The 27,552-nt window shown below is 41.0% G+C and overlaps 1 protein-coding gene across 2 annotated transcripts; it reads left to right on the top strand.

The window, feature by feature from the left end:
* MMD (monocyte to macrophage differentiation associated) lies at positions 1 to 27,552 on the top strand. 2 transcript variants are annotated; one of them, XM_079905708.1, is made up of 7 exons: positions 1 to 404; positions 7,834 to 7,915; positions 12,006 to 12,166; positions 15,877 to 15,951; positions 17,577 to 17,678; positions 19,862 to 19,931; positions 25,648 to 27,552. In XM_079905708.1, the coding sequence occupies exons 1-7, from the start codon at positions 379 to 381 to the stop codon at positions 25,846 to 25,848; spliced, it is 717 nt and encodes a 238-aa protein (XP_079761834.1). In that variant the 5' UTR covers positions 1 to 378; the 3' UTR covers positions 25,849 to 27,552. The 2 variants fall into 2 exon arrangements, with proteins under 2 accessions (XP_079761834.1, XP_079761835.1); XM_079905709.1 differs by lacking the exon at positions 15,877 to 15,951.

The raw sequence follows: 27,552 nt of genomic DNA, 5'->3' as shown, positions 1-27,552 counted from the left end.
CCGCTCTGGGCGCTGATTGGCCGCCCGGCGCGGTGACGCGCCGACGGCCGCGGGAGCACGCAGGCGGGCGGGGCGGACGGGGGCGGAGCCGGGCTCCGCTGCGGGGCGGGGCGCGGGCGACAGTGGGTGGAGGAGCCGGGAGGCTGGAGGCGGGAGGCACCGGGGCCGTTTAAGCGGCTTCCCTCCCGCCCCCAGCCGCCAGGTCTGGCTCCGGCCCTGTCCCGACCCCCGGCCTGGCCCACTCCGACCCTGCCTGGCCGAGTGGTCCGCCGGGCACGCGGCGGCCTCCGGAGCAGCCCAAGCCCATGAGGGCCGCGCGCCCGGCCGCCGGCGCTGACGATACCGAGCTCCTGGCCCACGAGGAGGAGCAGAGGATCAATGCGGTTCCAGAACCGATTCCAGCGGTGAGAGGGATGGCGCCCCCGCCCCGCCGCCCGTGCCGGGACCGGGTCCTGGATCCCGCCTCCTCCCGCGTGGGTCCCGGCTCCTCACTTGGGTCCATCCACTGTGGATCCCGCGCCTCGGCCGGGGACCGGCTCCCGGGGGATTCCCCTCCCTGCTGTCCCTGGGTGATCCCCTTCCTCCAAAGACCAGGATCTCGTGCCTGTCCCGGGTCCCCCTCGCGATCTGCGAACCTCGGATTCCCAGACCTCGGACCACGAGCCTGCCCTTCTCCCGCGGTATCCCATTGCTCACCCGGCTTCACCCCATCCAGGCGGGGCTCCTGGTTGATCTGAGGACCCGAAGCCCAGCCGCAGGCGCTGCCCCCGAGTCTTCCGACCCCAGCTTTGCCCTCCATCCCTTACCGGGAGCTTGGAGGGCTCCCGGTGCGGGCGGAACCGGGGCCCATTCGTTGCTGCGCCCTGCAGCGAGAGTTGTGGTAAAGCGGGGGTGCTGGCCGTTTTAGGTGCTTTGTCTTTGAACGGCCGTAGCAACGGGGAAACTGAGGCAGGCTCTGCTGGTTTAGTCTTGCCTGGCCAAGTCCGGGCCCTGAGGGTACTCAGGCTTAGAGTCCCTGGGCGTGCTATTTGGGGGCGCCGCGAAGGGGCAAGTTAGCGTCCGGGTGGTGAGACCTGCTGTTGAGGAGCCGGTGTTAGGAAACGAGGAGGAGGAACCGAGGAGGCACCACCGGAAGGCTGGCCGGCTGCCCTTTCGCTGGAGAGCCGATGGTAACGCCGGCCTGGGGAGGTACCGTGGCCTTAATCCCGACCCCGGGTGTCTGCCATCTAGCAATGGATGGAGGCTGGCGATAGTTCCGAGAGGAAGCTCTGGGCTTTTTTTTCTAATCGCCTTCGTTTAAGCGGGTGAAAGTTCACCTCTCCTGTGTTGTGGTAACTCTCCATCCCTTTGTCTGAATCAGGCAGCCGTCCCCATTCCCAGACCTTCACCCTGAGCAGGCTAGCTTAGTGTGCAGTGACAGGGGGAATTTGAAAAAAGACAAAGAATGCATGAAGTCTTCCAAGGAGGTTATTGTTGAGTTTTTAGGCACTGCTTTTTATTTCAAGATTTTAAAGTGCACTTTTTTTTTCTTTCCAACTTCCTAATCCCTTGACGCCCCCTCTCCCATTCTGATCTTATTCCTCCTCCAGTCCCACAGGGTAAGGAGTGAAATATTCACAGGGAGGGTTGTGGTGGATTGTGCCATCAGAAGGGTGATCAGTTTGAAGACTTGGATTAACTTCCGAATATTGCTCATCACTCAGGGTGTTGAATGCCTGGCAGTATTCCCCTAGTGGGATATCATATCAGTACTTCTAAAGGCAAAACGAAACCATGGTGTTCTGGCTTGAGAACATGAAGTCAGCCATGAGGACTGGAGGGGCTTTAAGGGAGGATGTAACACAGGTTCAGTAATGGTTGGCAAAGCTCTGTGCATGTGGTTTGTTTGATTTGGTCTTACTTCTCTGCACATCTCTGCTCTTCCTGTTTTCAGAGAACAGTGGCAATATTCTGTGAAATTACTGGTTTTTGTTAGATTAAGAGTTGTATTTCTTTTCTATCCTTTCAGTTCTTCTCTAGAAAGAAGAAAAAGAAAAGGAACCCGTTTTATTGGTTGTCGCACAAACATTAAAAGTGTTAAGAGAAATGAAAAACAAACAAACCTTATTTAGGACACTACCATTTCAGCTGATGGAACTTTTTTTTTTAATAAATTTATTTGTGTATTTATTTTTGGCTGCGTAGGGTCTTCGTTGATCCGCGTGGGCTTTCTCTAGTTGCAGCGAGCGGGGGCTACTCTTCATTGTGGTGCACGGGCTTCTCGTTGTGGTGGCTTCTCTTGTTGGAGAGCATGGGCTCTAGGCATGCGGGCTTCAGTAGTTGTGGCACGTGAGCTCAGTAGTTGTGGCTCACGGGCTCTAGAGCACAGGCTCAGTAGTTGTGGCACATGGGCTTTGTTGCTCTGTGGCATGTGGGATCTTCCTGGACCAGGGCTACAGCCCGTGTCCCCTGCATTGGCAAGTGGATTCTTAACCACTGTGCCACCAGGGAAGCCCTGAACTTTTCTTTTTGCTGGACGCTAATCTATCCAGTCCTTATTATCACAGTTGTAAGGTGATTTTGCACTCTACTTCATTCATTTAAAAATGAAAACCTACAGGCGTTTTCTTTTAGTGCAGCATAGACATTGTAATTTTCTCAGCGGCTGCACAATATCAATGGATATTTAACAGTTATTTTCTTGATGACATCTAGAACTACCCCGATTTTCTTTGAACAATGAATGATCCCATAATTTCTTGTTTTTCTGTATTATAGGCTAAAATGGAAAGATATTTCTAAGAGTCAATTTGAACTTAGAAATAAAGCCTGCCAATAAAAAGTAATATAACAAAAAAAATCATGGTTTTTGTGGTTCATACATTGACATGTTGAGAGTACTGTTCTGCATCTCTTAAAAACTGTGTTTATTATACATCTTTTGAGCATTCAGGAGAGATACAAGTAGGTAAATGACAGAGGAACTAGAAAGAGGAATACACTATCTTTGAACCCACGTGTTCCTTCTGGTAGATTTACCAGGACTCCATTGACGAGCATTTGACTGCAATAAAAACATTTCATTAGGCCATAGTTTGTGGCTATGTCTAAATTATAAGAAAACCTGAACACCTTGCTGGTTTGTTCATAATGGAAACTTGGCGGTCACTGTGGCTTTGGATCAACTTCCAGAGTTCTGACGTATCTGTGGAGGAGGGCTGTAGGGATGCCTAGCCCAGTGTAATAAGTGGAGGGCTTTATGCAGGCATGGCTTCTCAAAAAGCTTAGGATGTGAAAAACCCCAGTGGGACACCTTTTATCTTTTGTGCTTTAACCCTTCCACACTTGATTCCACCACCCCTCCACACAGAGTCATTCTCTCCCTTTCACAGCATCTCTGACTGATTAGAATACCTGCTGGCATTTATTAAGTACCTACTGGTGCCAGGCAGTAGCTGGGTATTTGTAGATTACTCATCTCATCCTCAACTGTAACCCTAGGAGGCAAATTTTATACCCATTTAATAGAAGAACAAATAGGGTTAGAGAATAAAAGTGAGCTTGCCATCATCACACAGCAAGGAAGGGGCACACTGAAGGGTTCAATATCATGTCCCTCTCCACCACCCATGCAGCCATTCACCTCTGTCTCCCCGCCCACATCACAACATCTGTGTGACAGCGCAGAGGCCTAGGACCCAGAGCTTCTAATGTATCTTATTGGTATCTTACTGGTGCATGCTCATTTCTCCAGCCTGGCAACCAAAAATCCAAGGAAAAGGATGCTCCTTTCCTTAACCCCAGCCTCATGACCACTGGTTAGCTTCAAATTGAATATGTGGCAAAGCATATAATTCTAAAGCATTAGAAGTCTTCCAGGACTGCCTATTGCCTTTTTTTGTTTGTTTGTTTGTTTTTTGGCGTGTTCTCAGAGCATTGAATCATAGGCATGGGGTAGTCTCCTTATATGTGCCATTTCCCTTATTTAAGTTAAATGTATCCCACCACTATCACTACCTCTGGCAGCAGACACTTTTCCTAAACATCATGCTTATTCATATAGGGACGCTAATTAGTAAGGTTGTGCACAGGGGTCAGCTTATGTTGCCCCATCAAGTGATGTTGAAGGAGCCCTTGGAATGTCCATGGTATTGGCCTTTGAGAATTTTATTTTCACGAGATTGAGGATTCTCTTTGCCCTAAGACTGCCTGTTTTTCTTTGTTGCATACAGAATCCCCAGTGAAACTAATTGACGAGTGGATCTTTCTCGGGTAGGATAAAATACTTCAGCAGCAGGCAGAATGTCTGTCTTTCTATTCATTCATTCAGCACTTATTTATTAAGCTCCAGCAATAAGCTGGGCCTTGTGTTTGGAACTGGAAATGAAATGGTGGACAAGATGGCCTTCATGGAATTCACATTACAGTGGGAGAAAATGAAATAAAAAATAAACAAGTTCAAAAAGTCCAATTCTTACTAATTATGATAAGGGCTCTGGTGGAGTGAGGAGGGCTGAAGTGATACTTTAGGTAGGATGGTCAGGGAAACCTCTCTAAGGAGGTTACATTTGAGATGAGTTTGACCGGTGAGAGGAGAGCTGGGCATTCTGGAGAAGAATGTTCTAGTTAGAAGTAAACAGCAAACACAGACACCCTGAGGCAGATAAGACCTGGGTGGTTTGAGGAGCAGAAAGGATGCGGTTGGTTGGAGGCAGAGAGTGAGAGGAAGGTAGCACCGGGCTGGAGAAGTGGGTGAGGGCTTGTGGCCTGCGGAGGATGCAGTGTTATCCCAAGCACTTTGGGAAGCCAGACAGATTTTAAGCTCTGCTTAGTGTTTGATGTGATCTGGTGCTGATAGACTTGTGGCTGCTGAGTAAAGAAGAGAGCCCATGTGTGGGCAGGCAGGGAGACCAGAGACTTTGTATGTTTACAGACCAGAGGTGTCGGTGTCTGGATTTAAGGTAGGGTCTTTGGAACTGTAGAGAGCGGAACTGATTTGGAATATATTTTGAAGGTAACATTGATGGCGCTTGCATGTGGAGTATGGGGAACACAGAGGAATCAAGGACAACTTCTGAGATTTGATCTTAGGCCTCTGAGATCTGCTGGCGGGTTGCAGATTTACCTTCCGAAGGCCACTGCTTTGGGCTAAATTAAAAGTGTGCTAAGGAGTGTCCCCAGGTCCCTCTCTCCATAGTTTTGAAATTCTATCACCGGGAGAGCATGAGGACACTGGGCCAGGGGAAGTGGAGAGAGTGTTGAAAGAGAAAGTGAGGGGATGAATGAACAAAACCTCGTCAACTAAAAACTTTAATCGCCTTCCCTCAAACCCTCTGAAGCTGGCTGGATGCTGTCTTCTAGCACTGGATAACCATTAGGGTGGCTTTGCTTTAAGTAAAGGTGTCTTCCATAAGTGGGTGCTATTTCCCATAACTCTTGATAACCTTCCTCATTCTTTTTGGGGGGAAGAGAATAGGCTCAGTGTGTGGGAGTTTATTTGCATTTTACATCTGCTTTTCCATTTAGGTCTTGGGCGACTAATTTCTTCATAGTGATTTCTGCAGGAGGCCTTGTTGGAGGCTTGATTGTACCCTGGCAGATCAGAGAGAAATGGAAAAATGCATTGTAAATTTCCCGGCAGAACCATGTGCTGTCCCATGGGGCCCCAGGCAGTGATCTGTGCCTGGAATACTTGCTCTTCCCTTTCTGTATTGCAGGAATCTTGGCCCTGCCCTTAAGGAGAAACTACCTTAAGTCACATGGGTGGGATATTTTTCTCTGCAACTTCTGAGTTTATTTTTAACCTGAGTGATTCCAGGTGGGCAGGAACTAAGCTGTCACAAACATGGCCACCGAGTTTCTCTGCTTTTAGGAGAAAATTTGAAAGTCTATCCCTGTCACTGTGTAATAGCCTGACTATTTTTAGATTGGGCTGCCAGAGATATAAATTGCTATTTTAGTTTGCAGCCTGTGGTGGGTAGTCAAACCCTACCTACTGTACCCTGCACAGAGTGCTCACAGTTTAATCTACCTTCAACCATCCCGGAGCCTTGCTCTTTACCCTTTACAATTCCTAATAGGATATGCTACTTATAGCCCTGTCGTTATGTCTCAGGCTAATGATTTGGTAGATCCTTGAATGCTAGGGACACTTTTAAATCATCCTTCCCAAGAGTGTAATTATTTTCCTTTTTACTAATAACTGCCGTATAGCAACACTCTCGTTCCTTAGGAAATTTAGTAAAATTATTTAAAGGATTGTCAGGGGAGAAAAGATTTATTTATCTATGTGTGAGAATAGCTTGGAATAATTCTGAAGCTGTTAACTGCACATTTCTCTTAAACAGTTTCCAAGCCATCTGGTGAATTCCATTCCATATGTGTATATTTTGCATGCTAGTTAGATAGCTACCCATTGGTGGTCCAAGTAAGGTATCTTAAAGGTCCCAAATCCATTTCCTAGTGGATCTGCCACTTGAACTCTCTATGTTGGGTTAGCAGGGACTGCCACTTTATTTATTTGCTCTAGGGATAACCGGCCCTTCTTAATTCAGGGAGAAAGTGTTGGCTAGTCTTTTCTTAAAGTGAGCACTGTTTGGAATCGCTTGACCATGTGTTTTAGTCAGTTTTTGGCAACCTGGCTGTGCCATTTGGTTTAGCCTGGTACCATTTTTTCATCATGTTAATTAATAAGGTGTGACTACTGACTAGTGACGGAATCTCCTCCCCCTACCCCCTTAACCTAGCTCAAGCAAAAAGCTACTTTATTGTGCAAAGCCTGTTGACATCTTGCATGCCCCAAGCACAGGAATGCTGCTTGAATGCTGAGACCTGAATGCCATCATGGCTGTCTTACCTCCATTATTTCTCTGCATCTGCTTCTTTCAGGCAGCTGCCTTTTTATCTTCCTGAGTTTACATCTCCCTCCTTCTAAAGAACACACAGACTAAACCAGAATCCCTCATGAAACATGGCATGGGTATGAATTGGGGCTGGGGGGATCCTCACCCACACACTGAAATAGAAGAAGGCTGTTTATCTCTTCATGTCCGATGGTATTTGTGCTTTTCACTGCTTTGCTGGTTGCCACAAAATTAGCCCAGAGGGGATATGGAATATGGGTGTATGTCTATATGTGTAACAGATACATACACATGTGTTTATGAATTTTATAGCCAGTGTATCTGGTGCTAGTCACATATTTAGATTTTGAAGGAAACTTTTAGTTCAGGAAGAATGCAGGTGAAAACGTACCTCTTGTTTCAGGTGCCAGGAGGCAGCCAGGTATCATTTATTTAAGCTGTCTGGTGCCAGAACAAGTAATGCAATAGACGGAAACTAGTTCAACAGGCCTGCCAGTCATGGGATGGAGGCTTTAAAGATCTACATATATAAGCTTTATACATTTTGAGAGAAGAAATAGAAACCTTTCAAATACACTGAATTTGCATTAAATGGTGGTTTCTGGTATTTGTTAACTTTAGAAAAATGACCTTGTTTTTTTTTTTTTCTGTTAAGATTTAAGATTTGGTTGTACCATTTTTTTATTTTTAATTTTTTTTACTGTGGGGGTACCAGTTGTGGATATGGTTTTTGTTTGTTTTTGGTAGGTAGAAAGTTTTTCTTCTAAATGAACTGAAAGAATACTTAATCCAGTAAACTAGGGCATTCGCTTTAGGATTATGGCTGTTGGTTCAGTTTACACCTGTTTAGTGGCTTTGGTTTTGATCCCGTAACTAGGTATTTCCAGCAGTCACCTCTTCAGTTAGAATAGACCAAACAACCACTGACAAGCTTCACCATTGTTCTTTACACGCTCTGAGCTTTTCTCACGTGATGTCTTTGTCTCTACAGGTTCATGAACCACCGGGCCCCAGCCAATGGCCGCTACAAACCAACTTGTTATGAACATGCTGCTAACTGTTACACACATGCAGTGAGTATGAGTTTTCTGCCTTTTCCATCCTTCCCAAAGGGCTTTGGTGGGAGGAAGGGGCAATCATCTCTGTTAACCTCAGCCCCGTTAGTCGGGTGTACCCACCTCTGTGACCTTACCTGCCAAAGTGTCAGTGCTAGGTCATGTCACCAGAAACTGTGAGCATGTCAGACACTTTGAGTGCTCCGACTACAGTCAGCTCTGTCTATCCTGGACTTGCTTTCTCAGACAAGATTGTCTTTGAAAGAATAATAATAGTAAGTACCTTAGTTATAAAAAAAAAAGACAAAGAAAACTATGAAGACTGTCGCCCCTGGAATGAAATGAATCACCTTTTCAAGACAGTCAGAGTGTTTATTGGCAAGAAGAATTCACCATTTGTTGACAAAGGTGGTTTTTTTCCCTGAGTGATCCCCTAAAACAGGTAGCCACATCCTCTCCATCTCCACTGTGGTCCTTGCTTCTCAGAGCAGATGTTAGTCCATATTGTAGAAGAAAAGTTCGATTTAATCCCTAAATTCTTAATTTTTTTGATAGTAGAAGAAAAAGCTGATTTAATCCCTAAATTCCTAATTTTTTTCTTCCTTATAAAAACAAAACATATTCATTATAAGAAACATAGAAAATACTGAAGAATATATGAGAAAAACAGAACTACCTAGAAATAAATTGCTAACACTTGGATGCATTTCTTCTTTTTGTCTGTGGTGTTTGTAAATATGTGTGTATTTTCATAGTTTTCCTATTAAGTTCATTTTATTGGCATTTTCTTGTGTCATATAAATTTCCTTTTATCTATGATTTCATTATTCCCTTTGAAAGTTGTATTTAGTGAGACTTTTGAGGGGAAAGTGGTGGCTGGTATATAGTCTGAAGACAAGAAATAGAGAAGGAGACCAATTTATTCCTTTAGTGAAGTGTTAGAACAGGCTAATTAATTATTTTAGACAGTGTTAGTACAATGTGTAGGTTATATACATATGTTATTAGAATAAAACTTGCTTGAATTCAAGTTGTGCCTTTTCATTTCTTGAACCCTTCTTCAAAGAATAGTCAGTATTTCTATAAAGAGGTCATGATACCAAATAAACCTGAAATAAGCTAGTTTTTGGTGGATTTCTTTGTAATCTAATAGAACAATGCTGTTTAGTCATTACTTAGCAGAAATCAAACTTTATAAGGTATCAGTTTTATGTATTGTAATAGTGGAATTCAAATACTACTTGGTAATACTGAAACGTTATTCTCATCACTGTCCTTTTTCTTTAGGTGCTCAAAAGATTTTTATTTAAATAATTAATATGCTGAAATCTTACTAAATGTTTTTTCTTTAGAAGAAAGTTTGTACCTGACATGCCTGCCCTGGATTCCATAAAAGGGCTTCAATAATGAAATTTGGAGTAACCTCACTAGTGGACAGTCTCCCTGGACCCATGGTTTGGATTCTCAGGGCAGGAAGGATTTAGTGGAATTCTCTAGCCTTGAGCTGACCCCTGTCTTTGCATTAGTGAACGCTTTGTGAAGTGAGCTTCACAACACCAGAGGGTCAAAATGTTTAGAGTCCAAACTTGGTTTTAAAGAAAAAACAGCCTAATTTGATTGTCAACTATACTTGCCTGGATATCCATCTTTTATTCTTTTTTTTTAATTGAAGTATAAATATAATATTTACAATATTATGTCAGTTTTAGGTGTACAGCAAAGTGATTCAGTTTTTTATATATATATTTACACACACACACACATTTTTCAGCTTGTTTTCCATTATAGGTTATTACAAAATATTGAATATAGTTCCCTGTGCTATACAGTGAGTGCTTGCTGCTTATCTATTTTATATATAGTAGTATGTATTTGTTAATCCCATACTGCTCATTTATCCCCCACTCCCTTTCCCCTTTGGGAACCATAAGTTTCTATATCTGTGTCTGTTTCTGTTTTGTATATAGATTCATTTATATTATTTTTTAGATTTCACGTATAAGTGATATCATGTATTTGTCTTTGTCTGACTTACTTCACTTAGTATGATAATCTCTAGGTCTATCCACGTTGCTGCAAATTGTCAATATTTCATGCTTTTTTAGGCTGAGTAATAGTCCATTGTGTGTGTGTGTGTGTGTGTGTGTGTGTGTGTGTGTGTGTGTGTGTAATATATATATCCATTCATCTGTTGATGGGCATTTGGTTTGTTTCCATCTTTTATTCTTAACTAAATGTCTGATGAATTTAACAGAGATTAAAGTTACTTCTGAAGTTAATTGTCCACAGGCCCCTAAGAAAATGTAGGGGTGTGTGTATTTAAATCTAGGTCAGCATTAGGATATAAAGAATATAAAAGTTTGAATAACAGTTTATATGTCCTGTTCCTTCACTTATTGTTCCAATGTACATCCACCATTTTATGGATATGCCTTTACCAACTGCAGAACACTGGTAAAAGTTATGAAAATAGTGCTCTGATAGTTTTTGTAATACTGACCAATAAAAGCAACCAATGAGGGACTTCCCTGGTGGTCCATTGGTTAAGACGCTACACTCCCAATGCAGGGGGCCCAGGTTTAATCCCTGGTCGGGGAACTAAGATCCCATATACCACAACTAAAGTCTTCGCGCTGCAGTGAAGACCCAGCGCAGCCAAAATAAATAAATAAATAATAAATTTAAAATAAAAATAAATAAATAAAGCAACCAATGAAATGCTTATTACTTAGCATAATGTTGAGTATTTAAATATAATGGTTTGGCTGTTGAGATGCACAGCTCACCTTTAAGAAGAATATTTGCTTGAGATAGACCTGAATAATCCCTTAGTTTATCTCTTCTGGATTGTCACAAGGAACACTTATAGAAACCAAAGTTAAGGAAAAACCGACAAAACATCCACATTAATTTTTCAGAACAGAAAATGTTATCTTATTAAACTTACTAAACTGTATCCCTGATTTTTGGATTTCAGAGAGCAGTAAAATTTCTAAAACTGACAAAACAAGAAACTTCCATCTAATGTCATATTTCATTAAAGAGAAGATACTTTAACATGAAAAAAGTAGAAAGGACATAATCTCAAAATTAAATTGTTTTATGAAAAACTTTGTTGTCCTTAATTTTCTTTCTGTTCTGGGCCATTGAATACTTCAGCATTTGAAATTCAGTGCTCATCTCATCTGGGAGATTTAATATTCTGTTTCAAGAGGGAAATAGAAGGTGTTGGAGATAAAAAAAGATAAGATTGCTAAAGTTTGTGTTCTTTGCCAGGTATGTTTATTCCACTATCTAATAAAGTAGTTTATTTCTTCTGATGATTTCTGTTATTATTAAATGTTTACTAGTCACACTGATATGACTAGACATTGAAATTTGTGTCAATATGTAGTGTAAAATGTGGTGCAGAAAGCAAAGTTCTCTCTAAGATTCTAGTCTCTTAAAATTATTTGAATAAGTAGGAGTGTATTACTCTTGCCTACATGAAAGGTGCTATTAAAAATGAAATAACCCTTTCACTCTGCAGTAGCTCGGAAATTGGTGGAATGTAGACATCCGAACTAGAAATCAGGACATATGATTTGAACAAATGATTTATTTGAGTGTGGTATGTACATAATAGTTACTGACTTGATTCATTTAGTTACCCTTTGCTGAAATATTGGGATTTCAGTAGCACATGGGGGAAACAGGAAAGAATATTTAAAGATCAAGACCTCCCTGGGAAATCTGGGTACATGCTTGCCATTTGAATATTTTAAGTGCCTACCTTAAATCACATTAGAGAATAGGATGAAACATGTTCTTAACTAACGAAATTAGGATAGAGGACATTTGTTTTGCAACAATTGAGTAATGTTTCATTCTTACTGCTTGACTGTGTACCCATTGGTGGACACAGGTCCTGGGCCCTAAACAGCAGTACTTGTTTTCAGTGCCATAAACGGACAACTTCATCTGGCTCTCGTTATGATTATCCAGGAAAGGCAAATGTTTGTTTTAAAATGATCTTCCTAAAATTGCCCCTGGTAAACCTATGTATATTTAATAAAGTTCTCAATTCAGTGTTTTGCTGAATATTTACTTTTCTTTCCCTTTCTCTCAGTTCCTCATTGTTCCAGCCATTGTGGGCAGTGCCCTCCTCCACCGGCTGTCTGATGACTGCTGGGAAAAGATAACAGCATGGATTTATGGAATGGGCCTCTGTGCCCTCTTCATTGTTTCCACAGTATTTCACATCGTATCATGGAAAAAGAGCCACTTAAGGTACAGTGGATGGTACGCTGTTTCAACAGGTCACTCACAATAGTTGGCTCGGGTTAGCCTCTCACGCTGGCATGCTTTGGTCAGGTGAGGCAAAGAGTGCACATTTTCCTGCCTGGTAGAGTCTAATGCTGTCCCAACACTCAGGAAATTTCCTATGGATTGGACAGAATTTGAGCACCCCTATCTGTGTCTTAAGAAAGCAGGTCTTTACTCGGAAACCGAACAAAACCACATTGCTTCCCCAGGACTTACAATGTACAGTCCTGACACCTGTTTTCCAGTGTGTCAGCACACTAAGGATGAGCATGGCTCATCCTAAGCTGCAGGGTGATGACCAGTACTCTGGACTTGCAGTCACCAGTTGGGCCTTGAGTCCAAGCCCTGCCACTTAGTCTTGTGTAGCCTCAGTTTCTTCATCACTAAAATGAGAATGGTAATGCCCGACTGGCGGGCTGTTGTGATAGGTGAATGAGATGATGCATGTGAGAATGATTGGAAAATTACAAATCACTACAGCTGTACTACAGATATATCACAGCTCGGGTTTACTGTTTTGCAAAGTTCAGCTTTCAGAATTAGGTCCCGTGCATCTACTCAAACAAAATTCACATATGTTGCTACAGTTAGCTGTCAAGCACTTTCCAAACAATATTGTGATCCCTAGTCTCCCAGTGAGGACTTAAAAGCATTCATCCTTTGAGTGAAGGGTTAATTTGGGTGATACAAAGGTAGCAGTGCACCATCTAGTTGCTTATGAAACGGATTCTGCACAACCCAAAAGGACAAAGTTTCTTCTCAAAAAGGAGGACTCAGAACAGACTTAGAGTGATTTAATGTAATATTAGAAGATAACTTCTGGGGGCTGCCCTGGTGGTGCAGTGGTTAAGAATCCTGCCTGCCAATGCAGGGGACACAGGTTCGAGCCCTGGTCCAGGAAGATCCCACATGCCGCAGAGCAACTAAGCCCGTGCACCACAACTACTGAGCCTGTGCTCTAGAGCCCATGAGCCACAACTACTGAAGCCCACGCGCCTAGAGCCCGTGCTGCGCAACAAGAGAAGCCACCGCAATGAGAAGCCCACGCACCACAACGAAGAGTAGCCCCCGCTCACTGCAACTAGAGAAAAGCCTGTGCGCAGCAACGAAGACCCAACACAGACAAAAAATAAATAAATAAAATTAAAAAACAAGGTAACTTTTGGTTTTATAGATAGAATGTTCAAAAAAATCTCGTTATTCAAACAATCTAATATTAAAAAGATATGCTTTATTTAAGAGCAGGATTTGGGATTCATATGATGATTACTGGTTTCCTCATATGTAAAATCAGACTTTTAGAGCTAGAAGGATCCTTAGGGAACCTCTGATCCAAACCCCATAATTTTCTCCTGGGGAAACTGAGACTCAGTGATTCCAGCAGAATCTGATCATCATCCCAGGATCTCTGACTCCCAGTCCCGAGGTTTATTTCCACTGCACCCTTTACAATATTGCTTCTAGTTGGCAGTTTGCTACCTTTGCCTATAAGCTGACAGTTCCCAGGGTTTAACATAAAACCACAGCATTGAATCACGAGGGAGCTCTGGTACACACTCAAAAGCAAGCCTCAGAAGTACTTGTCCTGGCTCTTCAGGGTGCACTGTTGCAGAGCCCAGAGGCAGGAGCACTTCATTATCTTCTTGGCACGATCCAGTGCTTGTGGTTCCCTTGGCTGACTTGGCTTTGCTGTCTAGATATCTGAATCAAAGAGTTGTAGGTGCCTGCTTCGTTATTCAGGGCCTCCCTGCCAGGGCCTGAGACGATGTAATAGAAATCAGTCTCTCTTGAACCTTGAAATAGCACTGCTAGAATCATAAGCCACATGTGGATTTTTGCTCTGCATTAATTCTTTAAAATATCCTAAGTATAGCCTTAATTTAAGTAAAAGAGGGAAGGGAACAAGCATTTATTGAGTACCTACTGTGTGCTAGGTGCTGTGCTAAATGCATGGCTACATCGTCTCATTTAATGTTCACACGCACTCTGTGATACAGATGATATTACTACTGCTTCACCCTTGGGGAGAGTGAGGGTCAGAGATGGGTGGTGGGTCTTGAATGAAACTGCACGTTTGACTTTACCTGCTGCAACAGTGCATAACAGTCTAGAAAGCAGAATTAGAAAGACCCCAGACCTGGCTTGGAATCACAGTCATCCAAGGAGTTATTCTTCTCTTCCCTGCATCTTCTACCACATCTTCTAGCCCTTTTAAATCAGGATCTTCTGGACTGGAGTTTGCGCCTGTATTTTATAAGCTCCCCAGGCGATTCTGCAAGGCAGTCAAGTTTGAGAAACATTAATCTAGTGTTTGCTTTTTTACACCTAAATTATTTTCACTTCTTCACTAACATGTGACTAGCACTAACAGTGACTAAAACATCCTCAGCCTGCTTTGGTCGACACAGAGTGTGTGATGAGGCAAAATCTAATACTTGTGCGCCACCAAACCACAGCTACTACCCCTTGGACTGAAAATGGATTCAAGACAATGCAATGCATTTGTACTTTTAAATTACCTCAGGAACTTCCCTAGCAGTCCAGTGGTTAACACTCTGCGCTTCCACTGCAGGGGGCGCAGGTTTGATCCCTGGTCAGGGAGCTAAGATCCCACACGCTGTACGGTGTGGCCAAAAATTTATAAATAAATAAATAACCTCAGTAAAGGGCGGATTCTGTCTAATCCGTTTTGTGAATAGACCTCAATGAGCCAAATCTTTGTACATTTCCTGACTCTTCAGTTTTAGAAGGAAAAACTTGGTTAGAAGCCCAGGTCGCGGGCTTCCCTGTTGGCACAGTGGATAAGAATCCGCCTGCCAATGCAGGGGACATGGGTTCGATCCCTGGTCCGGGAAGATCCCACATGCCACGGAGCAACTAAGCCCGTGTGCCACAACTACTGAGCCTGGGCTCTAGAGCCCGTGAGCCACAACTACTAAGCCTTGTGCACCTAGAGCCCGTGCTCCACAACGAAAAGCCACTGCAGTGAGAAACCTGTGCACCACAACGAAGAGTAGCCCCCGCTCACTGCAACTAGAGAAAGTCTGCATGCAGCAACAAAAGCCCAGTGCAGCCAGAAATAAATAAGTTTGTTAAAACAAAAAAAGAAGCAGCAGCCCAGGTGGCTACCCTCTTGACAGCAAATGAGCGTTTTGTTTTCTTTTTTTCTGGTTTGTGTTATTGCTGTTCCTAAATTAGTTTCTAAATTTGCTTTATTGCAGCTTACTGTCTACACTAAGATTTGGAGTAAAAGCTGCTTCTAAGACATTCTAAAAAGAATGTGGCTTTGGGGAGTATTTACTGAGCCTTCATGATTTTGTGCCCTGCACTATGATAGGGGTTGAGAGGTGGTCTACCCTCAAGGAATTTCATTTTCCTATTAGATAGGATCTAAAAAAAATAGAAAGTATCAGAAAAGACAGATTTTGAGTTCCTGATTATTGTGGGGTTCTTACATGGAGAGGAGCTATGGTATATGCGATCTTAAAAATAATATAGAGCTTTTACTTGTGGCTCCATATTATTAAAAATAGCTGTGCAACTTTGAAGGCCAAGTTACAAATGCCATGAGAACCAAGAACAAGAGTGGCAGTTGTGACATAGTGGAGTGATAACCCCTACTTTCAGTTGTAAAATTTTCTGAAAACTCTAACTTGTTCCCCCCCCCCCCACAGGACAGTGGAGCATTGCTTTCACATGTGTGATAGAATGGTTATCTATTTCTTCATTGCTGCATCTTACGCCCCATGGTAAGATACAGTCTTTATATTTTTGAAGATAGTGTTTTTATGAGAGAATTCTCGGTCCTCCTTCCCTTCCTCCTTCCTATCCCTGCTCCCCGGTTCCCCCATCCCAACACACATACATGCTTTTTTTTCTTTCCCATTTTGATTTACTTGGGTCAGATTGCAGATTTGAAGGGGAGAATGTTACTGCCATTCAGAATACCTATGTGGCACTGGATTGTTTGAGAGAAGTGCTGCTAAGTTGTAGGTAGGCAGCACGCTCACCTTTGAAATATATTACCTTTGCCTTCCATATTCTTTCTATATGCTTCTGCTGCTGCTCAGAATACCTGGACACCTAATTGTTTAAGTAGAAATACTGTAAATACGTACAAAGAAAACAAGGTCACTTTTGAAATTTATACTGTTGGTCTTCACAGCACAGTAGCTACTATGTATGGAGTGCATTTCTCATTTCTTTAGCTATATGAATAAGAGAAGTAGCCTAATTAGTTAGCTGTTTAAAATACCTACTATTCAGTTCAGTGTCCTTGTTCTTCCTGCCTTTTTGGTATAGATCAGATAGTGTCTTTTGCTGCTCTGTAACCCATAATTAAAGAAACATTGATTTTCCTCTATCAAGATATGGTCCAGTTTTAACCACTCAGAAATTCATATTATGCCATCGACTATATATCATTAGAAACAGCAGGCCTCTAGATTCTGACTAATGCAGCATCCATCATTCAAAAGAAACCTAATTATCTGTTGGAGTAAAAAGTAAGTGCTGTCTCTCCCCAGTAACTGTTACTAAATTATAGGTCTGAATCATATTGGAACGAGAATACTTAAAGGCTTTTGTGAAGTATACCTCAATTTAATATAAGTAAATAAAAATTTTAAATGTAGACTGAGGAATCAAATATTACAGTAGGCAGTTTGTTCGCATGTAGTCTTCGATATGCAGGTGGAACCTTTTCCATTTGGAAATATTAATCTTGTAGTAATAGCCATTCAGAACATTTTATTTTCATATCTATTCTTAATCTGAATTTAGTACAGATGAATTTGCAGCATTTTAAATTCAGGCCTCACAAGAGTCCATGGTTAAATTCTAACCTACAGAGTATCTTCCATAACATGTATTAGGCTAGACCTTCTCATGTTCTCTCTCGGTGGAGAAATTGATAATGGAGACACTTGGTCTGTGTATTAGGTATCCACTGTGTGTATGTGACCTGGTTCAGGGTTTTGTTGCATTCTCAGTCAGCTTTGTAAACAATCTGCTCCCAAATACGTAGTCAGGAACAATAAGGCAAGTAGCCTTTACAGCAGTCTGCCTAATAAGGAAAGTCGGGCATCACAGATGTGCTGGGACTTACTTCTACATGTCTCCTTTTAGCTGGTTCTATTTTTAAACCACATTGGAACTAATTCTTAGTCTTAAAGCTTGAATGACAATTTTATCCTTGAGTTATTAATTTTATCCCAGTTGCCCAAATACTTCCAACCGCATGTTGACTGCTTTTTCTTTCTGGTCTTGTCCTGGTACCTTCTCTCCCAGTTTTCAAGAGCAGAGGAAAACACAGGTTGTATGAATTCCCTTCATTTATCACTTCCGTTCTTTTTTATCTTGTTTACATTTTTAGGTTAAATCTCCGTGAACTTGGACCCCTGGCATCTCATATGCGTTGGTTTATCTGGCTCATGGCAGCTGGAGGAACCATTTATGTATTTCTCTACCATGAAAAGTAAGAGAAAATAATTTACATTTGATAGCTTTAAAATTAACTTCCTAAATTTTATCTACATTACAGTATAATTTATATTTGCAGTTCAAAATAGTAGAAATAGATAAATAGAATATATATTGTTTTAACAAATCTTTAGAACCATTTGATATTCATCATTGGTCTACAGATTACTCAGACAGAAATGAATGGTGCCTGTGTGATATATGATATAGTTGAAGGACAAGGTGCACTTGTCCCTCATCTAAAACGACAGTTTTGGAGTCAGTCAGACCTCATTTCACATCCTCAGGCAGGCTAGTCTTAGCAAACTAGCCTTATCCTCTATGACTTACAGTTACCACATGAGAAAAATAACTGCTTTTCTAAGTTTCTTTGAAGGTTGAAGATAATAGCTATTAAGCCCCCACAGAGCACCTAGTTAGAAACCCAGAGGATGTTCCAACCTAGGACTCCCTGAGAAAGGGGACATTTGGAAGGGCATCTAAACCCTTAGTATCCTCACCATGGGACACGCCTTTTTTAACCCGTTATTCATATCTCCTAGTCTTAAGTGTGAAGCAATATAAAAAGAAAACGTATTGAAATTTAGCAGCTTAGTTCTAGAGGAGACCTTCAAGGTCACCTATTTGTGCTTCATGTTTAAAAAATGAGAATGTTGGGCTTCCCTGGTGGCGCAGTGGTTGAGAGTCCGCCTGCCGATGCAGGGGACACGGGTTCGTGCCCCGGTCCGGGAAGATCCCACATGCCGCGGAGCGGCTGGCCCCATGAGCCATGGCCGCTGAGCCTGCGCTACGCAACGGGACAGTCCACAATAGTGAGAGGCCCACGTACCACAAAAAAAAAAAAAAAAAAATGAGAATGTTTAGTACATGCATCAAATAGTGACTCATCTGGAATTAGGACCCATGTGTCCTAGTTCCTGTTCCATGGCTCTTTTCATTATTTCACATGCCTGAACTTGAGAAACTCACAACCATGAAATAATTGTCATTGGATACAGTTTATTAAATTATTTATCTATTGTTTTTGGCAGAATGGCCCTCAGAATTAAACATAACTTGTGTTTGTCACAAAGTAATAAATTGTTTTCTCTTTTCAGAAGAAAGTGGTAGTTTTAACTAACTTCTCTCTGACTTTGAAATTCACTTAAATGCATTTTTGACCATAATTAGCAATTCTGAGTGGTATTATGCGTTATATATATATCCAAAGGAACAGTTTGCTTCTCAGGCTCAAACCCCTAATTTATATCCTTGGATAAATTAGGAAGTAAAGTAAGACAACTATCTTTTCTCCTATTCAAGGCTTTCTAATATAAACCAAACCCACATTCATCCCCAGTTCCCTGATATGATTACTTCATGGTGGACTTTGAGTATAAAACACTAAGAATGAGATGCGAGTCACACTTGGCCATTTGGTTTGGCAGGTGTTACAGAGAACCTAAATGGTGCCACTATACTGTTCTAGACCCTGCAGACCCAAACATAAACAGAACTTGGTCCCTGCCTTCGAGGAACTTAGAGTCTAGTTTGATTAGGCATAAATATAAGTTGAATTTCAGTACAGTATGTTTTTTAGCATTTTCAGACTTCTGCACCTAAGGTGATGAGCCTTACAAACTGGAGTTTGTACAGATACAAAATTAAGAGACAATCAAAAACACATGCCCTCAAAAAATAAAAAAATACCAAAAAAAAAGTTAAAAAAAAAAAACAATAACAACAAAAAACACATGCCCTTAGTTCCTTAGGGCTCCCATCTCTTTGCCACTGATAAACTGCTCCAAGCTATTCCCTGTGCAGCTTCATAATTTCAGTGTCTTATAACCATGGATTGGAATGGTGATGAAGGCAAACACTCTGGGATTAGAAACGGAAAATGCATGTGAATTGGATTCAATGACAGCTTTTGGCAGAGAACGTTTTGCATGTAGTATGTGGAATTTGATGCCTTATCAGTCCTGAAAGAAATGCTATTTCATTGTTACTCAACTACAGTATTTCAGTTAGAGCCCTAATGGTCTCCTACAGGGAAAATACATTTCATTTGAATAGTCAAGAGTTTACATTTGTTTTTCAAAAGAAAAAGGGAAAAACTGGTAAGGAAATAGTCTGAGTGTTGTAGGAATAGATATATTAAATTAACTTAAATTAAATTAACACATTTCTATTCTGCAGGTATAAGGTGGTTGAGCTCTTTTTCTATCTCACAATGGGGTTTTCTCCAGCCTTGGTGGTGACATCAATGGTAAGAAGTTACTTCATAATTTAAGTTATTTCACTTTATTTTCTTTTAAATCACTGTGACTCTTAATATGTCTATAGATACGATCTGAAGCTTTTCTTTCTGAAGTTATGACATGTCCAATAACTAGAGATTCAAAAGAAAAAATATATAAATTACAAAGTGCCACAACTTGTACTACCTACTGTCTGTAGTTTGGAAAAGCTATACATCTAAGTGTGACTCCTTCCATATGATAATCTGCTGCATTTGTTCTTTGGGATAACCCTTCTGTTCACCCCACCTCCACTCCCACCCTTTTCCCAAAGAATTGTGAGATTATTTGAAGGTGGAAATTTCTACTTGGATTACTTAGTGTCTTAACCCTAAATCCATGGTGAGGGTAAATTTTGAGGTTTCTTACAATGAAGAAAATATAAATTAGTGACTTCTTTTTTTTAGAGCAGAAATTTTTTTTTCTTAATTAATTTATTTCTGGCTGCGTTGGTCTTCGTTGCTGCAAGCGGACTTTCTCTAGTTGCGGCGAGCGGGGGCTACTCTTCATTGCAGTGTGTGGGCTCCTCATTGTGGTGGCTTCTCTTGTTGCAGAGCACTGGCTCTAGGCGTGCGGGCTTCAGTAGTTGTGGCACGCAGGCTCAGTAGTTGTGGCGCACAGGCTTAGTTGCTCCACAGCATGTGGGATCTTCCCAGACCATGGCTTGAACCCATGTCCCCTGCATTGGCAAGCATATTCTTAACCACTGTGCCATCAGGGAAGTCCCATGACTTCTTAAAACTTAAGAATTGGAAGGACCTCAAAAGGTCATTTGGCTCAACATTTTATTGGATATTTGTCAAATTTCTTCACTCTTACTTTTCCTTTCACTTGGTTTTAAGTCCTATTATTTCTTTCTCAGGAAAGTGCTTTTTTTTTAAACTTTGCTTGAAATTTTCTTTTGGGGACTTTGATGGGTGAAAGTGTAGCATTCATTACCTGTAGTAGGCATTTGCACTTATGTGTTTTGTACTCCCATTCAGACTGATTACTGTTGAGACATCAGTTTATCCGTCAATTTAAAACAATAACATAACAACCTCACGATCCCATCTACTGGTCACTTGTGCCTTTAGCTTATGTTTTCCCAGTCCTACACTCTGCATTTTGGGGCACCAGCCACTGTGTGTTTAGTTTGAACTCTCTTCTCAGGCTACAAGGGTCAGAATTGTACCTATAATTTCCTCCTGAGCTCATAGGCAAGTTATAAGAATGTAATTTTGCCATGTATAGTTCTTGCCCTGGTCACAAAAACACCTGTAAAAGGTTTAGGATTTATAGGTTTGCTTATGTTTTTTTAGAGGGTATGTCTTATGAGAATGTATCAAGATATGTTCTTTGAGATATGAGATTTATAATAGCTTTAATAATTACCTCGTAGCAAAAATACATACACTTTAGTTGGTAAAGGCAACAGGGAATAGTGAGGGGAGGGAGGTGAAAGTCAGAAATGAGAAGATCTTCCTTGAAGGCCATATAGGTAGAGGGCGATTGAAGACACCCAGAGCAAGGTCTGTGTTGATGGGTCACTAATCATTAGAGTGTAAATTCAAGTAAATTCCCTCTGGGTATCCATAAGAGCAAGTTTATCCAGTATTTTTACTAGCCTATATCTTTCATTGACATTTTCAAGAACAATAGCAAGTGACTAATGTTTATGTTAATCAAACAGGAAAATCCCCACACTTGCCCAGATAGAACTTAGAATCAAGCAGAAAAATACAATTCATATAAAATAAGAAATTACCGTAAAGTTTTACAGTGTCTTTGATTGGGGAAAGTACAGCCTGCTATGGGAGCACATGATAGATTTACCAGAGGAAATGCTATTTAAGCTGATTCAGAAAGACAAATAGGAGCCAAGAGATGGAAGGAGTGATGCAGGTGGTACAGGAAAAGGATACAGCATGAAGGAAGCCCCAGAGATGCGGAGAGCACGAGCATCTGAATATGCATGTATGCATGAGGGGGTGTAATTATGCAGGTAGCACAAGTCTCGTGATAAAACTGGTGAGCTAGACAGAGACCAGATCAAAAAGAACCACACAGGCCATCTGAAGGAACAAAGGAACGGTACAAGTGATGAAGACTCAAACCTTTGGTGTTCTGGTCAGAATAATGGGTATCGGAATTACCCTTCTACCATAAAGAACTTATAAAAGTGGGAAAAGTATGTGAAACAACTATTTTTTGGCGTTGGACACAGACATATAGGACTATGATCCTTGCGGGGAGAGAAACCAAAAGATGAACTTCATACGCACTGCAGTTTTCTCCCTGGAATGCTTTCCAAACTGCGAAAGAAAATGGAGTCCAAGAGCAGCAGTCTGGGTGGAGGAAACAAATCAGCATTTCACCTCCCGAGCCAGCTGCAGTTTTGGGGCAGGGTACTGGAGAGGAGGGAACTTCACAGAGAAGAGTCTCCAGAAATCTACAAGGGGTTTCCTTGAGTCCTTGCCTGAATACTAAGCTGCATTTGTGCCCTGGCTGAGGATAGCTGTTGGAAGGCTGTGAGATCAATGGAGATTCCAGAAGGAGCCTAGTACTGGGAGATACCAGAGTTCCAGCCAGCCAGAGCGGGGATACCATGCTGAACAACTTAGCTATTCCATTGACCCTAGCAAGACCACACCTCAGGATAAGAGCTACTCTGGCCCTGGAGTGAGGGCAGCTCTGGCACTGCCATAACAAAGCCCAGAAACCTCGAAAGGATAAAATTGATCCTTTGGTAAATAAACTGCCTACTGGAACAAACTCCACATTCCTTCGAGGAAGGCAACAAAATCTATCCTCTTTAACAACTCAGCATCCATTATCCAGACAAATACTACTAGACAAGCAAGAAGGGCCAAATGGAAATTCTAGATCTGAAAACTATATGTTAAGAAAAAATTTTATTTGGAGGGGTTTAACAACAGATGGGATACTGCAGAAGAAAAGATCAATGAACTTGAAAATAAATAGTCAGGCCTCAGACTGGGAGAAAATATTTGCTTTCTCTATAAGTATCTGACAAAGGGTGTATATCAAATATTGTAGCACTCTAAGTCAATAATAAAAAGCCAATCCTATAAAAATGGGTAAAACACTTGAACAGACACTTTACAAAGAGAAAGAGATACAAGTATCCAGTAAGCCCTTGAAAAACTGCTCAGTGTAACTAGTCATCAGAGAAATCAGGGAAATGAAAACTAAAACCTCAACATGCCACCACTACACACCCTATAGAATAGTTAAAGTTAAATTAAAAAGACTGATGCCACCAAAATCCAGCAAGGATGTGAAATAACTAGAACCCTAATTCATTGTTGGGGAGAGTATAAAATGGTATAACCACTTTGGAAATTTGTTTAGCAGTTTATTATAAAATTAAGCATAAATTTATGACAACAAAAGTGAAAACATGTATCTACAAAAGGACTTGTAAAACAATATAAATGTTAATTTTATTCATGATAGCCCCAAAATGGAAAGGATAAACAAATTATGTTAAATAATTCAATGGAATGCTAAGTAATAGAAAGGAATGAATAACTGATATACAGTAGCACATGCATGAATCTCAAAAACATTATATTGAGCAAAAAGGAAGCCAGACACAAAAATGTACATACAGTTTAATTCCATTTATGTGAGGTTCTAGAACAGAGAGGCTTAGTCTGTGGTAATAGCAATAAGAACAGTGGTTGCCTTAGTGGAAGGGCAAACCTTATTGTTCACTTAATATCTATGCATTACACTATGTAAATTAATCATCAATTTTTAAAAATCCCCCTCCCCCCAAAAAAGGCATATAAGTTCAGTTCTTGGTTCAAATCCTGATTCTGACACTTAAAAGTTACGTGACCTTGGTAGATTATTTAACCTCTAGGTATTCTAGTTTTCTCGTCTGTAAAGTTTGGATAAAAATAGTACCTAAGTTAGGGTTGTGAAGATTAAATGAGTGCTTCAAACAAGTCCTGGTACATAGAAACATAGTAATAACATTGATAATGAAGAAAACATACCTGGTTTTGTTTGTTTTAGGATTAACTATGTTCTGGTTCTTTGAAAGTTGATAAGCAGATGTGGTATCTTGAGGAACTACCTATTAACAGAATGTATGTCAAAACCAACCTGTGTGCTTGGTTTGGTCTCTTGTTTATTGTTTTAATGGAAGAAGAAGGAGTGGTGTCTTTCGGGGCAGCAACCAGCTGTGTTACTTTGTTCAGGCTACTTATTTCTCTGGCCTTAGCCTCTTGATCTCTAAATTAAGGAGGTTGTGTTGGATGAGTGAGTCTTCACTAGGGAGTCAGATGCCCCTGTGAGAATCCCATGAAAACCTCAATCCTCTCTAGGAAAATGCCTCTAATAACACATACAACAGAGAATTTTGTATAATTAATGGATACTAATTGCTTTATAACCTCTAGGAACTAATAAATGTAGCTGGTGTTTTGTTTTGCTATGTTTTACTTTTTAAATAAAACAAAATCTGACTGATGTGCCATCTTACCAAGGTTAAGAAGTCCAGTATCAGTCAGTTTGGATTGGCTCCTTCCTCATCTTTTGATCTTACGAAAACCACGGTGCTTATGTGAACTTTGAAAATAGGGCTAATCCTCACCCCTGGCCCTGGATCCTCATGCTTGGTTCTTAGCTCGTGTCTGTTGCTGCCACTGCTCTGGCCGAGGCCAATGGGGCCATTCAAGTAGGTGGCTGCACTGGAGCTTCCCCATGTTCCTTGTTGGACTTGGCCACCAGGACCTGCTCCAAGGCTAACAGGGTTACAGCCATCAGTGCCCAGGCCTCTGGGACACCCACACACCTGTCCCCTTCCCAGGCCTTGCCACGACTTGACTTAGGTTTCCACTCACCTTGCAGAACCTGAGACCTTTCTATTCCTGGTCCCCAGAAATCCTGACTTGTTTCTCTGTCAGCTTCTTAAGCTCTGCCTCTGTTCTCTTCCCCTCTCATTCATACAGCCCAGTCTAATCTTGTAGATGGGTCGAGGTCTTTGAAAACCAAGAGTAGCCTATAAATATTCCTTTTTGTGCTAAAGCACACCTGACTGTTAATTTCCTCCTAAGCTAAGAAACTCCCAGGCACAAAGACAAAAAGGCCTGGCAACATCTAGAATGTTAGGAAATATATTGTGCTACATGGTCTCAGATCTCAGAGGTCACTCCTAGCTATGATTTTCTCGTGTCAGCCATAAGGAAGCCATAAGCTCACAGAAGCAGGTGAAGAGTCTGGGAAAAGCGATTAGTGTAGAACAGTGTTTGAGGAGGACAAAGGGAGTGAAAACCAGGCTGAGATGTGGATTATAAATGGAGTGGCATGGGTGTAGGGAAGAAAGCTCCTAAAGAGGAAGATGAAAGCCAAGGATTGTGCTTTATTAAAATGAGCTGTTGTTCATTTTAGATGCGATTGCAGTCTGCTTAAACATGGTATAAACGAGCAGAAGGTGCTTCTTTTTCCCATGGGACCTGTAACCTGACTGCTTGGTCAAATCAAGACGGCCGATTCAGAGGGTAACCCAGGTCAATTTAAGTGTAATTCGTGTTTACAGATGAGGATTCTATCTGTTCAGAGCTCCTTCATTGTCTAGAAAATCAGGAGACTTAGGGGAAATTGCAGTGATCTCTTTAGCTTGTCATATCAGAATAACATCCAAACCCTTTAATTTTTTTCCTCTGTTGACAGAGTAACACCGATGGACTTCAGGAACTTGCCTGTGGGGGCTTAATTTATTGCCTGGGCGTTGTGTTCTTCAAGAGCGATGGCATCATTCCATTTGCCCATGCCATCTGGCACCTGTTCGTGGCCACGGCAGCTGCAGTGCATTACTATGCCATTTGGAAATATCTTTACCGAAGTCCTACAGACTTTATGCGACATTTATGACCAATCTTTACTAGGTCTCCAAACCAGTATTATTTCAATTATGGCACTTAGGAGCGGGGTAAGAGCTGAAAACTGCACAGAGGGAAAAAAAAAAAAAAGAAGAAGAAGACAGCTGTACTGACTTTATAACTTTTGAATATAATTACTGTGAAAGTATAAAAGCTGTGTTCTGGAATTTTCCCCCTCACAGCAGATAAATAAGGTAGTGAATTAATTATTCATTCCATTCCGCTATCACTAAGTACTCTGGATAGACTTGGCCAACTGATGTTTACAAACCAGAATTTTGTATTTTAATTTTACAGATTTTACTACATAATTTTTCTAAATTACTAGGTCAGGCTGTAAAAGTCAGTGCAATAACAAAACTTCCTTTTTAAGAGAAAATGGTTTCTATCACTTTCCCATTAGCTGTGTGAAGAATCGTGGACAGAATTTACACTACTTTTTACCATGTTTCATCTTGGCATAACATGGTTATTTTTTAAATAGAAACTTCAGTTTTTTGTAAATTTTTAAAAAATACTTCATTGAAGCGCATTTCTGCAGTTCCTCATTCATGTGAATTTTTGCAGCAAGCTGTCAACATTCCACAAATGAACAAACATTATACCTCTTCTGATAGTTTTATTAAGCATGGAGAAATTGCCAATTTTTAAAAACTACAAGTTTTCCAAAACTCTTCTGCCAGCCTCTGACTCTGAATTCCATGTTGCTTTGGGCTGTATACTTGACCTAGTTTGGTTTCCCAGCAATGGAAAAGTATTTTGATATCATTAACTTTTTCAAAAGGTTCAACTTTTTCTCTATGCCTTTGCCATGTCTTCTTCAGGGTCTTTTTCAACAGCGGATGAGTATCTAGTCTGTACTAAGGGAGTATTGTTGGGTTGGCCATCCACTGAAAACTCCTGAAGAGCGTTATGGATTACAGCGAATAGTGGTCATGCCTGTTTGGTGCCCAATGGTTAAGTCATTGTCACTTAGCTTTGTATTATCAGTTTGATAGTCATTTTAAATTATGGAACTAGATGCATAAATTCACATTTCTACCTTTTCTTTGCATCTTCTGATACACTTTCCTCTTTTTCATGGAAAAGTATTTAAAGCACTGATTGACAGATAAACTCATGTGTCTGTCGTCCATGGGTTATATCCTGGCTCAGTGGAGTGGTATTTAATATATTGTTTTTGGTTTTCCTTCAGTGTCTTATATTAACATATTAGTTGCTTTGTTGGTTAATCTCCTGTTGGTGTTTTAATAAATGAGATAACCTTGCCTTTAGATCAGGTGCTGTTATTGCCTGTTTTCTAGTGATGGGTTTGATCATTGAATTGTTGGTTTGACAATACATTGAATTCAATTCATTGAAATTTTGTACTGACGTAGCTTTTAAATGAGGGTTTATATTGTGTGTGTATGTTTAGAACTCTTTGACTTTGTTAAATTATGTGGAAATGAAGAACAGAAGAATGGCCTCTTGCTGGTGAATTCTTAAATAGGCAAGGTATCCAGTGATAACACCGACCAGACCACCCCTTCTGCATGATTCTGAACATCTGGATGCCTCTCGTTTTATTGTGTATATTTTATTTTAAATGTATTAACTTTTGTGGATCCATTTAAAGTCTGCTCAAAAGTACCACTGTCAAAACCACTAAAATGTATGTTAAAAAATTGTGCTGTAGACTAAAATAAAATTGTTA

This window comes from Stenella coeruleoalba (genome assembly GCF_951394435.1).
Source record: "Stenella coeruleoalba genome assembly, chromosome: 19".
Lineage (NCBI taxonomy): Eukaryota > Metazoa > Chordata > Mammalia > Artiodactyla > Delphinidae > Stenella > Stenella coeruleoalba.
Note: the sequence above shows the minus strand (reverse complement) of the source record. Positions and strands in the feature narration are given on the sequence as shown.